A 15,584-nucleotide genomic window follows, 5' to 3' on the forward strand; every position below is an offset into this window, starting at 1 on the left:
AGAGACCTGTGTCTCCATTGGAAAAATTGTTCTGCATCAGGGCATTAACCTGCACATGTAGGAAGCTACAACTTTGCTGCACTTCGTGATCAGCAGATGAAATCTTCTGTAGGCTACGATGGAACCAAAAACACACTGCTGCAAGGAAAATAAGTGTGTGACTGCAGAACCACAAATGTAAGGCATGTTGGTATTGAAAAAAGTGAAAAATCATCAAATGACAAACCGCCATCGTTGACGACTGAAGGCTCGAGTAATAATAAATGGATACAGGACACTTTCCGAAATGCTTTGCAAGTATCAATACGTTCCTGCCATAGGACTCCAATGAACATTTTTCCTTTCATCTGAAACAAAACAAATGACTTATGAGACACTTCATGTTTAAAACTGTTTCTTTTTCCATTTTCTACCACCACATCTAGGTGCTACCCTGACATTAGCAGCTGAGGTGGAGTCACCTCCCCTGTGCTGTGGATGACTGTGGCGGGCCGTGGATGTCCTCTGGAGGAACGGGGCTTTGATTGCTCCACCCTGCTGGGGGTCTGCAGCACTGATGCTTGAGTATCCCCCGTCTGCTTGCCTGCTGGATGTGAGGGGGGGTCGACATGGGGGGAGGACGAGACGCTACTAACCCTAGGGGTGTCCTGAGAGGAAGGCCTCGGGGCAGTGGGCACGCACTCATCCTCCATATTTGTGCACTGTGGCGCACCTGCCTTTCTCCCATACAGAGGTCCAGGTTCCTCGTCCCCCTCTTGTTTAGACTCTGCTGCATGGAGCCCACGGCAACAGTGACGGAGTGCAGGTCAGATCACATATGACTCGTGAGCTCAACCGGACTCTCCATGGGGATCGCCAAACTCTTACCAGAGGAAGTCATATGCTCATATGTTTGGGACATGGCAGGCACCATGGCTTGCATGGACTCCTCCATGGTACGTGCAAAGTCACCCATGACTTTGGGCATCTCTGACATATGTTCCATATGGCTTTGCTGCACATCCAGCAGACTTCTCGTAGCAACAAACAGAGGATCATCATGAGTATGGGGCTGAGCAGGGGCCTGGTCTCCAGCAGTCCTCTGATTACCAGGGGACCCGGCTGGCACATGCTCCCTCAGCTGTTAGGAAGTGTCTGTGTCATACACACCAGATTGTGACCCAGATTCTAATCTTAAACCCCCCCTGGACTGTGTGGATGTATCTGCACTGGCGGAGGTGGAAGAAGAGGCAGGTGACTGTGCACCCTCTGGGGCATTGGCTTCTTCTTCCTTTCCAGAGGAGAAGTCTTGGGCCTCGTGGCATTCAGAGACTCAATTGCAGGCACGTACAGTGGAGACACAGGCACATTAAGCATCAGCTGAACATGAGTTCACACTTTCCTTTGGTGTGCACATACAGTTGTAATACTAAAGATGGCACTTCATCCTTGCACCTTGAGGATCCTGCCTCGCCATCTGTGATTGCCCTGCCTTCTTCCTCCTCCTCTCAATTTCTGCAGCTTCCTCTTCAGCTGGTGTCAGGCCTCCACCTATTTTTGTCCATTCGTTGTGGGTGTGTTTTTACTGCAGGAGACAATGCAGTCAAAATATCAATCACAACCTTTGTAACCATGCATCAACATCACTGATTCAGGAGTGGCTTTCACACAACACATCTAAGCACATCGACAATGCCAGTCAGTATGTGTATGGCACCAAGGCTGCTCACATATTCCACTGCATGCCTTGTCTGCTCTCTGTCTTATAGAGACAAAGCCAGGGAGTAAAACAATGGAACAGCCTTGCCAAGACCACTTACCCTTGCTGATCTGAGCAAGTCATTGATAAGCTTGCAACGCTGCATCTGGGTTCGCCGTGTCACCCCACGGTTCGAGACCTCCTCTGCTACCTCCATCCAGGCAACCTTGGTCGGACGGGAGGCCCTTCGGACTCCATCTGCACCCCCGCCCCTTCCCTGATGACCTGGAGGAGAACCTGCAGGGAGGCATCACTGAACTGTGGGGCAGGGCACTGCCTGCTGCCTGACATTGTTTTTGCTGTTGCTGCAGAGAAAAATAAATGATGTGAAGTTGGTGCTGGATTATAAAAAAATTAAGGGAGGCAAAAGCATTTTTAATTAAGTGCAAGCTTTACTTTAGGTTCCTATGCAGAGACTTACATGACAGGAAGGCTGTTGATTCTTGAGGCTGCAAGCACAGAATGCTTTATACCTGTGGTGATGCTGGTGCCTGGCCCAGTGACGGCGGCTTCCACCAATGAAAGGCCGTTCGCTCTGCATAATCACACATGTCTCCTCTGCCCGTTGCCGCACAGTTCATTTACATATAAAATCGTGTGGGATATAGGAAAATCAGTGGAGGCAGAACGCTGTGGTACTGATAAAATCCAGGCCTGGGTCTCCAGTGTGAATGGACTGTGTTCTAATCCATTGTATCATCAAAATTCCCAAATCACCATTCTATTCTAGCACTTTAGACAAAATGTAAATAATTGCATAAATCCATTACATGTCATATCTTTCAAAGATCATAAAATCAGCAATTGCAAGGAACTTTGCACTAAGAGCTAAAGTCAAATACAAAGAAGCTGCAAAGCACTGGCTGTAAAAGCTATTGGAATACAATCATAAGAACTCTTGTAGAGGTAACATAGGCCGTCCCCTCCAGTGCCCTACTAGATAAAGGGTAATGCTTGGTGTAATGCTAGACCGGAAGAACCTGGTCCACACTGATTAATCCCAGTCAAGGCTAGTTTTGCAACGCTACAATTAACTGCACATCCTTGCATTAAAGAAGAACCAAACTCATGAGTTCCTACTTCATATTGCTATTCAGGAACCTTTTGTTAGAAAGTGCTCGTGTGGATATTAGGAGCTGAATGGCTTAGGTTTGACTGGGATGCCCTTTGTGGTCAAGTAGCTTGTTGATGCCTGCTATTGAGAAGGCCAACTGAAGCATTCCTGTTTTTAAATGTTAATATAAGGACTAAAATGCTGCAAGTTCTATTTCATTGCATAGATATGCCATGAAAGTTTAGTTGGTACTGAATTTGACCAGAATAACTATTGTAACCTGATTAAGTTTCAACAGATTATGTTTGCAGTTTTTTTTAGCTTCCTTTTGAGATTGTAATTTTAATTGAAATTATTTATTTTTCTCCCCCCTCTTTTCAGATTGATCCAGCTCTTGAATCTCAATTAAGCAAGAATAAAAATAAGATTACAATGGAATCAGAGTATCAGGTAGAGTATAAAATTGTGCAGCCCTGAAAGCTGATCTCTGTGATTTATGTTTTCTTTTTATGTGTTTTATTCTTCAGTTTTTTTGGTTCAAAATATATGGGTGCATTGCAATGCACCGTCTTCATTAGATCTCATTATTTGATGGTATCTCAGACCTTCCTCCACCCCCTGTGGTGCCTCATTGTTGCTTGCTCACCCCCTAACAATGTTCTGCTGGCAAAGCACTTTAGTTGTTTACTGTGGTCCTCCATTTTAATATGTCTGTCCCCTTGCCAGCAGTCTAAATGCTCTACCAGGCACCTTTGCTTCTCTTTTGTCTAATTTCACTTAGCTGGCTTTTCCCTGCAAGATTGGTTTGCTGTTCCATAAGATAATCAAAGTTTCTTCTTAAGTACATGTTCTCAAGTTATCCAGTGGGTAGATGAACCATATGGATTAGGAAGTTTCTAGGTCTGTGCTGTGTTAACTGTTCAAGAATTTGCTGGAGCGGGGCATCTTGTAGCTTGCTGTGTTAATTAGACTCCTTCCCTCCCCTTTCAACTCAAAAATCTTGGGCCACAAATTGCTGAAAGTGTGAGCTGATAATATGGTGAGTAAGGTCCAACAGTGAATCATCTTAACCAATGGGATTTAAAGATTGAGAAAGAAGGAGGTGGGGTAAATTAGAGTCAAATAAGATACAGAAAGAGAAGTAAAAGAAAAAAAAAATTGAGAGAGAAAATGACCGAAGAAGTAAAAGTTTTATTAATTCAATTTTAAAACCTCTAGGAACAATTTACTACCTGCAGGAGTGAGATGCCACCGATTCAGTTGTTCCCTTTCTGGGCCAGAGAGGTTGAACATAAATCACTCAATTAACAGGATCCCTGCCTTTTAAGTACCAGCCCCAACTTTCTTCGGCAAGTTTAATTTGTAATTAGCATGCAAGTTCGCAACTTCTTGAAACTCCCGGGGAGATTAAGGGCGAATTGCCATTTTTGCAAAGCTTTTGAAGTGGTGCAACTCGTTCAGTAATTTGTGGCACTTTGCAACTCTCAAGGTATTTCTTCGCCACCAATTGCTGGTTCACTTATACGCTATTAACGGTGTGCACATTAAACTGACCATTATTTTGCCAGCAAGTTCTAACCAATGTATCTTACAAAGAGCCTTAGTGCCATTGTGTTGGTGAGTAAAAAAATCAGCAAGGATTTCCACTCCTGATCATTATCCAGACACTCTTGTTGACCATACACATCTGTGAACAAATGTTGAAAGAATACTACTGGGCTCTGCGATGATGTCTCCCATAACCTACTTGTAAAATATCAAGGTTTACAAATGAATAGTAGCAACTTGAGAAGCTAGATAAGCACTTGAGGGAAACATAGGAGCATGGGAAATAGGAACAAAAATAGGCCATTCGGCCGCTTGAACCTGCTCCGCCATTCAGCTAGATCATCGACCTCAATGCCATTTTCCTGCACCATCCCCATATCCCTTGATATCTCTAATACCCTGAAATCTATTGATCTCTGTCTTGAATATACTCAATGACTGAGCCTCCACAGCCCTCTGGGGTAGAGAATTCCAAAGATTCACCACCCTCTGAGTGAAGAAATTTCTCCTCATCTCAGTTCTCTTATACAGAGACTGTATCCCCTGGTTCTAGACCCCCCAGTCAGGGGAAACATCCTTCCAGTATCAACCTTGTCGAGCCCTGTAAGAATTTTGTATGCTTCAATGCGATCACTTCTCATCTAAAGTCGAGAGAATACAGGTCCAGTTTCCTCAATCTCTCCTCATAGGTCAATCCCACCATCGCGGGATTCACTCTGGTGAACCTTTGTTGCACTCTGTCTGTGGCAAGTCTATCCTTCCTTCGGTAAGGAGACCAAAACTGTACACAGTACTCCAGGTGCGGTCTCACTGAGGGTCTATACAATTGCAGCAAAATTTCTTTACTCCTTTACTCTCATCCTCTTGCAATAAAGGCTAACGCAAAGTTTGGCATTATCATTTACAGCACAGAAGGAGGCCATTCAGCGCATTGAGTCCATGCTGGCTCTCCGCAGAGCAATCCAGTCAGTCCCACTTGATCCCCGCTTCTTTGCAAGTTTATTTCCTTCGTGCCCCTCCAATTTCCTTCTGAGATCGTTGTTTCTGCTTCCACCACCCTCGTGGTCAGCGAGTTCCAGGTCATTATCACTCGTTGCATCAAAAAAAGCTCTTCCTCGCATCCCCCTCTGTATCGCTAGACCAGATGCTTCAATCTGCATCCCCTAGTCCTTGTACTATCAATTAATGGGAACAGTTCATCCTTGTCTACCTTATCTAAGCCTGTCATAATCTTGTACATCTCTATCAAATCTCCCCTCAATCTCCTTTGCTCCAAGGAGAGCGACCCCAGCTTTTCCAACCTATCCTTGTAACTAAAATCCCCCATCCCTAGAACCATTCTGGTAAATCTCCTCTGCACCCTCTTAAGGACCCTCACATCCTTCCTAAAGTGTGGTGACCAGAACTGGATGCAGTACTCTAGTTAGGGCCTAACCAGAGTTTTATATAGGTTCAACATAACTTCCCTGCTTTTGTACTCAATGCCTCTATTTATGAAGCCCAAGATCCCATATGCTTTGTGAACCACTCTCTCAATATGTTTTGCTGCCTTCAAAGATTGATGCGCATGCATCCCTAAGTCCCTCTGTTCCTGCACACTCTTTAGAACTTCACCATTATGTCTATATTGCCTCTTCCTATCCTGTCTGCCAAAATGCATCACCTCACAGTTCTCTGTATTAAATTCCATCTGCTACTTGACTGCCCATTCTGCTAGCCAATCTGTGTCCTGTTGCAGTCGATTCATATCATTCTCACTGTTTGACAAACTTGAAATCAACAGGAAATTTTGAAATTCTACTCCAAGATTAAAGTCATTTATATATAGTTAAAAATGAGATATGAACCCCCAGACCAATTTAAAGAATTACATGGTAAGATTTCACATTTTAAGACTTTTATTATAACAACTAAACTAAAAGAAATTCCCATTAACGAAATAGTACTTGGTAAGTAGCTGATACTCCAAATTACAAAGGTTTTTTTTTCTTTACATACTAAAAATACTTGAAAACCTCACACCACACTTATACATTACACAGTCCTTTTTGATGACAAAATCTTTGCGGTTAAAAGTTCCAAACTCCACCCTGTTGCAGTGGGTTGGACCACCCAGACCTTCTCAAAATTAATGTCCTCTTCACTCATTTCTCCGAGCACTTCCGACCTGGACATCCATGAATAAGGTAATTCCTGATGATCCTGTGGTCATTTCCTTTTCCTCAAACTTCATCTTTCAAAACGGGTTCAGATCTTCGCAGCCTTTCACTGTATCAGGCTTCCGACAGCATGTGTTCCCTCTCTGTCGCTCTCAAGGCTGCTGCAACTAGTTGTCTTTCTTACAGCCTGCTCCGAGGCTGCAACCACTGGATTCCCTTCTTTACAGCCTGTCTGCCTTCAGAAAGTTTGTTAAATTTATCTGGACTCAAGTCAACCGGTTATCGTCCTGATCCGATACGTAAAATCCAGAAATCTAGTTTCACAGAGTCACCTGGGCCTTCTGTTGTTCCGAGGTGTTAACAGTGGTTTGGTACATTTGCATCTTCAGAATCACTGACTCCTTGTTTACGAGCCAAAAGTCTGGGAGGATGAAACGCGTTGTTCTTTGCATGTTATACACCTACAGTTTCTGTTTTTTCCAAAAGAAGTCTTTGATCTGTGTTCTCTATTGTTTTGGTAACAAAAATTTCTGTGTTGTCCTTCACCCGACCTTCTGGACTCCATCTTAACCTTTTGAAAGAACACAATTTAAAAAAAAAAGTATTATGAAGTCCTGCGTTCATAACACCTACCCACCCCCCACCCCGCCCCGTTCCCCCAAAAAAGTAATTACCTTAGTAATGTTTCTTACAACATAATCACACACAACCTTGTACACATTTCCATTATTAACAGTTTGCATTTTACACAGGTAATATTTTATAATTGAGTTGTTTTCCTCCATTATACTCCATCTTTAAATTCTGGATAGAACATTGGCAATTACATTGCTCTTTCCTGCAACATGTATAATCTTTAGGGCAAATGGTTGTAACATTAGACTCCACTGAAATAGTCTGGTATTCTTGGTTTTGAACTTTTCTAGAAAACTTAATGGATTATGATCAGTGTAAACTGTTGTTTTCCTTGGCCATTATTGAAGTATACTTCAAAATGTTGAAGAGCCTCTACAAGATATAAAGCCTCCTTCTCAACAGTGGATTACTTCTGGTACTGACTGAGTTTTCTAGAGAAATAACTGACTGGTTATTCGGTACCAGTATCATCATCCTTGAGTAATACTGCTCCTACTCGTACATCACTGGCACCTTAAAGGGCTTGTCAAAATTTACTAATTTGGCCTTTAACCTTTCAAGCACCATTTGACAGGGTTCTGTCCACTGGATCTTCACGTCCTTTTTTTTTAAAAAGTAAAATAGTGGAGTTGCTACTGTACTGAATTTAGGAACGAGCTTCTGGTAAAACCCACACATACCTAGGAATCCAAGAATCTTTGACTGGAGACTAGAAAATTTATTATTGCCTGAACTTTAGCTTCCCTAGGCAACACTAGACCCTCTACATGTCCTAAATAGGTGACCCGAGCAAACTCGCTCTACACTGTTTACTACCACGTTGACTCTCTTTAACCTATCGAACAGAGCCATTAGGTGTTTAACATGGTCTTTCCAGTTGTCACTGGATACCAGCAGATCATCAAGGTACACAATGCAATTGCTTAATCCAGCAATCACCTGGTTCGTCAACCTTTGAAATGTGGCCTGTGCATTTTTCATGCCAAACGGCATGTCCTTACACTGAAATAGGCCATTTGGGGTAAAGACCTACTACCCGACCCGAACCTGACAGGGCCGGACGACGTCTGTCGGGTTTGGGTCAGGTCGGGTTGCACTTCTGGGTCCGGCATTCGGGCTCGGGTTGGCTTGGGTCGGACACGCTCTATCACAGGTAAGTGGATCCAATGTTAATTTAATTTTTGGACTCGAAAGGTGGTTTTGCTATTTTAAGCTTGTGCAGATCAGCAACAAAGTGAAAAACGGAAGGTAAGTTAACTGATGGTCGGGTCAGGCGCGGGAAAAATGGAAGGACTCTGGCCGGGTCGGGCTTGAGTCGGATGTGGTTCTGTTGGGCTCGGGTCGGGTTTTTTTTTTTGTAGACCCGATCAGGCCTTTAATCTGGGATCACGAAAGCTGAAATTTCTTTCAGCTTGGTCAGTCAAGGGGACTTGGCAATATCCTTTCAGCAAGTCAATTTTGCTAATAAAGACTGAATTCCCCATTCTGTCAATATAATCCTCAAGTAGTGAGATCGAATAAGAGTCTGTTTTAGTTACTGCATTGACTTTCTGATAATCAATACAAAATCTTTTGGAACTATCTGGATTTGGTACTAGCACCACTGGTGAACTCCAGTTACTTTGACTAGGTACAATTATATTGTTCTTTAGCATAGATTGAACCTCCTCTCTGACCTGAGCCAATGTGAAGATTGAGTCGATAAGGGTTCTGTTTCATGGGTGTTGCTGTTTCTACATTAACCCCATGAATAGTCAGAGGAGCTCGACCTGGCTTATCTGCACATACGACTTTAAACTCTCTTAGCTCAGCTATGTCCCTGTTATGCTGTTCAAAAAGATGGTGTAGAACTATATCTAAATTTTCTAACACTTCTGTGTTTGTTAGTTTCACTGTAGGGGATTCAACCTGAGAGTTCTCAGTCTCTGTCCCAATTTGCCTTCCTAATTGCTTGTTGCACCTGCATGTTGACTTCCAGTGAGTTATGAACAAGGACACCCAGGTCCCTTTGGACATCAGCAGTTCCCAATCTCTCTCTCAGAATTACAGAAGGAGGCCCATCGTGTCTGCACCAGCTCTCCAAAAAATCAATTCACTTAATGCCATTTCCTCACCTTAATCCTGTAACCCTGCACATTCTTCCTTTTCATATAATAGTCTTATTCCCTTTTGAATGCTTTAATTGAACCTGCCTCCACCACACTCTCAGGCAGCACATTCCAGACCTTAACCACTCGCTGTGTGAAAAAGTTTTTCCTCATGTTGCTTTTGCTTGTCTTACCCATTACTTTAAATCTGTGCCCTCTCGTTCTTGATCCTTTCACGAGTGGGAACAGTTTCTCTCTATCTACTCTGTCTAGACCCTTCATTAATTTTTTTATTAAGAGATACAGCACTGAAACAGGCCCTTCGAGTCTGTGCCGACCATCAACCACCCATTTATACTAATCCTACATTAATCCCATTACCCTCTCACATCCCCACCTTCACTTAATTCCCCTACCACCTACCTATACTAGGGGCAATTTATAATGGCCAATTTACCAATCAACCTGCAAGTCTTTGGTTGTGGGAGGAAACCGGAGCACCTGGCGAAAACCCACACTGTCACAGGGAGAACTTGCAAACTCCACACAAGCAGTACACAGAATCGAACCCGGGTGGCTGGAGATGTGAGGCTGCGGTGCTAACCACTGTGCCACTGTGCCGCCCAAACATACCTCACAAACCTAGGTGCAGAAAAGGAAGCTGTTTGGCTCATCTGAACTCATCCTGTCAGAATCCTACGATTCCCTCCAATCACAACATCCAACTGGCCCTAGAATAACTGCAAACATTTTACCTGTTTACTGTTAGAGTTGTATTTAAGTGCCACTGCCTGCTGTAAAAAGGGCAACAGAAGCCCGAAAATGTTGGTTGGATCATTTACTGCCTCATTTATACTGCTGCTTCAACCACTGTCATCTTTGGGTAGGCTCCTGAGGTGAGCACGCAAGAGGTGGTGGAAGGTTACTTCTAATATACAAATCTGGTTCCTATAAGATATATAGGGCAATTTTGAGATACTAATGGGTGGGGTGTGTGCCATGCACCCCCTGCCTATTTTACTAACATTGTGGCTTAAACAGCGATCAGTGAAAGACCAGTCGGCCATCGCGTCTGTCAGATCTTTAAAAGGGCGATTGATTAGTGCCGCTCCCCCACTTTTTTTCTATGGCCCTGCCTTTCTAAGGCCAACAGCCCCCTACCTCAGCCCCCAGGATTGCCCCAGTTCTGACTGTCAGCTGGTTCTGCGTAGAATTATGCCAATTTTTGGCTCTCCCCAACTGGCAAAGTGCCTCGGAGTGTCAGTTGGGTGCCTGCAGCTTGCTGGCAACATGTAAATAAAGTCTGGGCCTCAAAATGGTTTGGGCATAACAGCTGTAACAACGGACGGACAAACTTCACCCATCGACATTCAGTTGTATGTGTCATGTTAAAATCACTCCCACGGAATGCTCAATGTACCTTGTGTACAAGCCTGAGAATGGCCGCCTTCATGTGGAATTCAGTGATGAAGTAAATACAACTTGGTAAAATATTTTTAAATCTGGTGAGGGACATGCAAATGGAGCAAGTGAACAGCTTCAGATGTCGCTATTTTCAATTAGAACAGACAATTTTGAAGTTTAGTTGTAAATTTGGAAAATAATTTTTAATTATTATGGTAGTTTAGTGTTCACAAACAGTTTCAAAACAGAAATCCCTTATTCCTCGTAAATGATTTTGAATACTCTATCAAATCACCTCTCAGCCTTCTCTTCAAGAAAAACAGTCCTAACTTTGCCAATCTATCTTCATAACTGAAGTTCTTCATCCCTGGAACTATTCTCGTGAATCTTTTCTGTACTCTCGCCAATGTCCTCGCATCTTTTTTAAAGTGTGGCGCCCAGAACTGGACGCAATACTCTAGCAGAGGCCAAACTAACATCTTATATAAGTTCAACATTACTTCCGTAGTTCAACATAACTTGTGATCATACGAGCATAAGAATTAGGAGCAGGAGTAGGCCACTCGGCTCCTCGAGCCTGCTCCGCCGTTCAATAACTTCATGACTGAACTGATTACTCCACATTTCCACCCAACTCCGATAACCTTCCACCCCCTTGCTTATCAAGAATCTATTTACCTCTGCCTTAAAAATATTTAAAGACTCTGCTTCCACTGCCTTTTGAGGAAGAGAATTCCAAAGACTCACGACACTCTGAGAAAAAAATTTCTCCTCATCTCTGTCTTCGATGGGCGACCCCTTATTTTTAAATAGTGACCCCAAGTTCTAGATTCCCCCACAAGGGAAACCTCCTTTCCACATCAACCCTGTCAAGACTCCTCAGGATCTTGTATCTTTCAATCAAGTCGTCTATTACTCTTCTAAATTCCAGCGGATACAAGCCTACCTTGTCCAATTTTACCTCGTAAGACAGCCCGCCCATTCCAGGTATTATTCTCGTAAACCTTCTCTGTACTGCCTCCAGCGCATTTACATCCTTCAGTAAGGAGACCAATGCCGTACTTCCTTAGTTCTACCGTACTTCCTTAGTTCTACCGTACTTCCTTAGTTCTACCGTACTTCCTTAGTTCTACCGTACTTCCTTAGTTCTACCGTACTTCCTTAGTTCTACCGTACTTCCTTAGTTCTACCGTACTTCCTTAGTTCTACCGTACTTCCTTAGTTCTACCGTACTTCCTTAGTTCTACCGTACTTCCTTAGTTCTACCGTACTTCCTTAGTTCTACCGTACTTCATTTAAGAAATAATCTGCATTTCTGTTATTCTATCGAAGTGAATAACTTCACATCACATATTCCATCTGCCATGTTCTTGCCCACTCACTTTGCCTGTCTAAATCCCCTTGAAGCCTCTTTGCATCCTCATCCCAACTCGCTTTCCCACCTAGTTTTTGCGTCTTCAACAAACTTGGAAATATTACATTTGGTCCCCACATCCAAATATTTGATATAGAATGTGAATAGCCGGCACCCAAGCACTGATCCTTGCAGTACAGGCAATAGCCACAGGAATCAATAGACCAATTCGTTAGTAGATGCCATAGTAAGGACAACAAATGCGATTTCTCAGAAACCGATGTCAGAGTGACTAATGGAGCTGGTGATTGTATCAACACCCACTGAAGCATTTCAGAAAGACCTCTTGGAACAAAGAAAGATCACAGCATTGATGTGCTGCTCGAAGATGGCAGGAAGTATGAAGCCATCGTAGCTAGGCAACAGGAACTGCAAGCATAGGTGCGGGCAACAGCAACTGCAAGCGTATGTGCAGCCAACAGAATTGGCATGATAACCAGGTTGAAAAAAGCCACCAAGCTGTGTGGTAAGTGTGGTTGGTCCCACTCACGGCGACGTTGTCCTGCATTTCGAGACCTGTGCAAAGTGTGCTCTCTCTGTTTTCTGTCAATTAACCAATTCTCAATCCATACCAGTATATTGCCCCCAATTCCACCCGCTCTAATTTTGCTTACTAACTTCTTGTGTGGGACCTTATCGAAAGCCTTGTGAAAATCAAAATCCAGATCCACTGGTTCCCCTATATCTATTCTGCTGGTCACATCCTCAAAAAACTCCCAACAGGTTTGTCAAACATGATTTCCCTTTCATAAATCCATGTTGATTTACCCAATCCTACCATTATTTGCTAAGTGTCACATCGTTTATGATAGATTCGAGCATTTTCCTACTATTAATGTCAGGTTAACAGGGCTGTAGTTCCCTGGTTTCTCCCTCCTGCCTTTCTTAAATAGTGGGGTTACATTTACTACCTCCCAATCTTCAGAAACCGCTCCAGAATGTATAGAATTTTGGAAGATGATCATCAACGCATCCACTATCTCTACAGCCGCTTCTGTCAACACTCTGGGATGTAGATCATCAGGTCCAGGGGTTTATCAACTTTAAGTCTCATTAATTCCTCCTGTCCTTTTTTTTTACTAATACTAATTTCTTGCAATTTCTCATTCTCGCTAGTCTCTTGGTTCTCTAGTATTTCTGGGAGGTTTTTTGTATCTTCCTCTATGAAGACACACAGTATTTGTTTAGTTTCTCTGCCATTTCCTTATTCCCCATTATAAATTCCCCTGTCTCTGCCTCTATGGGCCCATATTTGTCTTTGCTAATCTTTTCCTTATTACATACCTATAGAAGCGTTTACAGTCCATTTTTATGTTTCTTGTTAGTTTACGTTCATATTCTATTTTTTCTATCAGTTTCTTGGTCCTCCTTTGCTGAATTCTAAAATGCTCCCAATCCTCAGGCTTACTACTTTTTTGGCAACTTTTATAAGCCTCTTCCTTTTGATCTAATACCATCTTTAACTTCTCTTGTTAGCCATGGTTGGATCACATTTCCTGCAGGGATTTTGTGACTGTAAGGAATGTAAATTTGTTGTAAACTATGTATTAATTCTTTAAATGCTAGCCATTGCCTGTCTACTGTCATATCTTCTAATGTAGTTTCACAATCTCCCACAGCCAACTTGCCTCTAATACCTTTGTAGTTCCTTTTTGTTTAGATTTAAGACCCTAGTTTTGGATTGAACAACATCACTTTCAAACTTAGAATTTTACTTTAGGATAAAGTGACCTTAATATGATAAAGACTCCTTTGCAATGAGATTATTAATTAGCCCTTTCTGATTGTACCATACCAGATCTAAAATAGCCCGTTCTCTGGTTCGTTCCTCAATATTTTGCCCTTGGGGTTGTGGGGGAAAAGCAACAGGCCAAAGGGTTTCATTTTCAGTTTCTGGTCCAGATTTAGTTCCTTGTGGAGGCTGAACGGTGAGAGAAGTTTGATTTAATTGTGGATTTCTGGAATTGGTGGAAATCATGAAGAGTCTTGTTGATTAGTTAATGGTCCAAAGAGTATTAACTTTAAATGTGTCTAGATTTCAAAGGAATCTGTCATAAGCAATGACTTGATAAGTATTAACTGTTGAACCCTATTTAATGTTTCGTTTATATAACAGAACTTTCTCTACTTGTAGCAGTTAAAATCATAAATTGTGTTATGTAACACGTTGGGTGGTTGATGATCGGCACAGACTCGGGCCGAAGGGCCTGTTTCAGTGCTGTATCTCTCGATGACTCTATAACGTACTGTTTCAGAAAACCATCTCTATTGAATCCAGGAATTTGCCCTCCACAACATTAGTGCTAGTCAGGTTTACCCAGTCTATGGCCGGAATTTTACTGTGGATGGATGGTAGCCAGACTCCAACGTGAAAGTCGGTGGTGAACCCACTTCCGTTTAGCCTGGGGATCTGTCCCAAATTTTACGGATCCCCAGGATTTAATTGTCCCGAGGCGGGACTTCCACCCACTTGAGGGATAAGGTCCTGCCTCAGTGAGCTGCCGGCCAATCAGCGGGCTGGCAGCTCTTAGACCCAGCAGCGCCACTGAGAGCGGTGGCCTTTGCTGGGACTGCAGCCCAGCCAACACCATGGTTCGAGGAGGGAAGGTAAGTAGGGGCATGCCTAACCAGGGGGATTGGATCTTCCCTTGTGAGGCTGGAGTGGCCCTTTGGGGAAGGGGGGGTGGTGGGGTGTGTCTTGGGTCCCGGGGATGGGTTGGGAGGTGGCGCTGGCAGTTATAGCCGGGCGGTCTTTCACGTCCCCAGCACACCCGCTTTCCACTGGTAAAATACCCGTGGAGGTGGACGAGGGCACTTAAGTGGCTGTTACGTAGCCACTTAAGGGTCTTGATTGGTCTCAGGCGGGTGGGCCGTTTCCCACCCCCCCCACCTGACCACCGTAAATGTGTCCGGAGGCGCATTCGGGGCGGGTAGGCCTCCCGGAGCCTGCCGCTCAATTTTATGCTGCCACCATCCAGCCTCTGTGTAGATTGAAGTCCCCCATGATTACACCATGCCCTACATTATCACTACTGTTTGGTAGTTGTTTTTTATAGACCAATGTTTGCTGCCCCTTGCTATTTTCTTAGCTTTTGTTACGACCAGATGAGAAAGAGTTCTAGGGTTCCCTTTCAGCCTTCACCTGGTCTTAATGTAACAGGGCTTAATTTTAAACACACCATGTTTTTAGTTCCCCCTTGGTCAATCCTTGTTCACCGCTTTCCAATTATAAGGCAAAGAAACCAGCACAAACAGATTTTCTTAGGGTTTAAAGAAGAAAAGTTGAAATTGATTAAACTTAAACTAATTCGGTTGGCACCTACGGATACACGCCATGCCCCACACTAGCATGCATATGCGATGCAAATAGAGAGGAAAAAGAGCAGACGAAAAATAAAGTGGAAAGGTTTGAGGCAATATTTGAAGAGTTGTTATTACAGTTCTTCAAGCTCACTGTAGAGTCCTTGATTGTAGGTAGATCTTGCTTTTCGTTGGGACCCAGTTTGGAAGGACAAAGCCTTAAACCTTCTGCAGGAGACTTTTC

At 43.3% G+C, this 15,584-nt stretch overlaps 1 protein-coding gene across 1 annotated transcript in view; it reads left to right on the forward strand.

Moving 5' to 3' along the window:
* Window positions 1–15,584, forward strand: part of cox16 (cytochrome c oxidase assembly factor COX16) — a 121,628-nt gene that overhangs the window by 97,799 nt on the left and 8,245 nt on the right. Inside the window, 1 exon segment of the mRNA XM_068038375.1 lies at window positions 3,174–3,242. Within this exon segment, the coding sequence (XP_067894476.1) occupies window positions 3,174–3,242 (69 nt within the window).

Source organism: Heterodontus francisci, chromosome 9, assembly GCF_036365525.1.
Source record: "Heterodontus francisci isolate sHetFra1 chromosome 9, sHetFra1.hap1, whole genome shotgun sequence".
Classification (NCBI taxonomy): Eukaryota; Metazoa; Chordata; class Chondrichthyes; order Heterodontiformes; family Heterodontidae; genus Heterodontus; species Heterodontus francisci.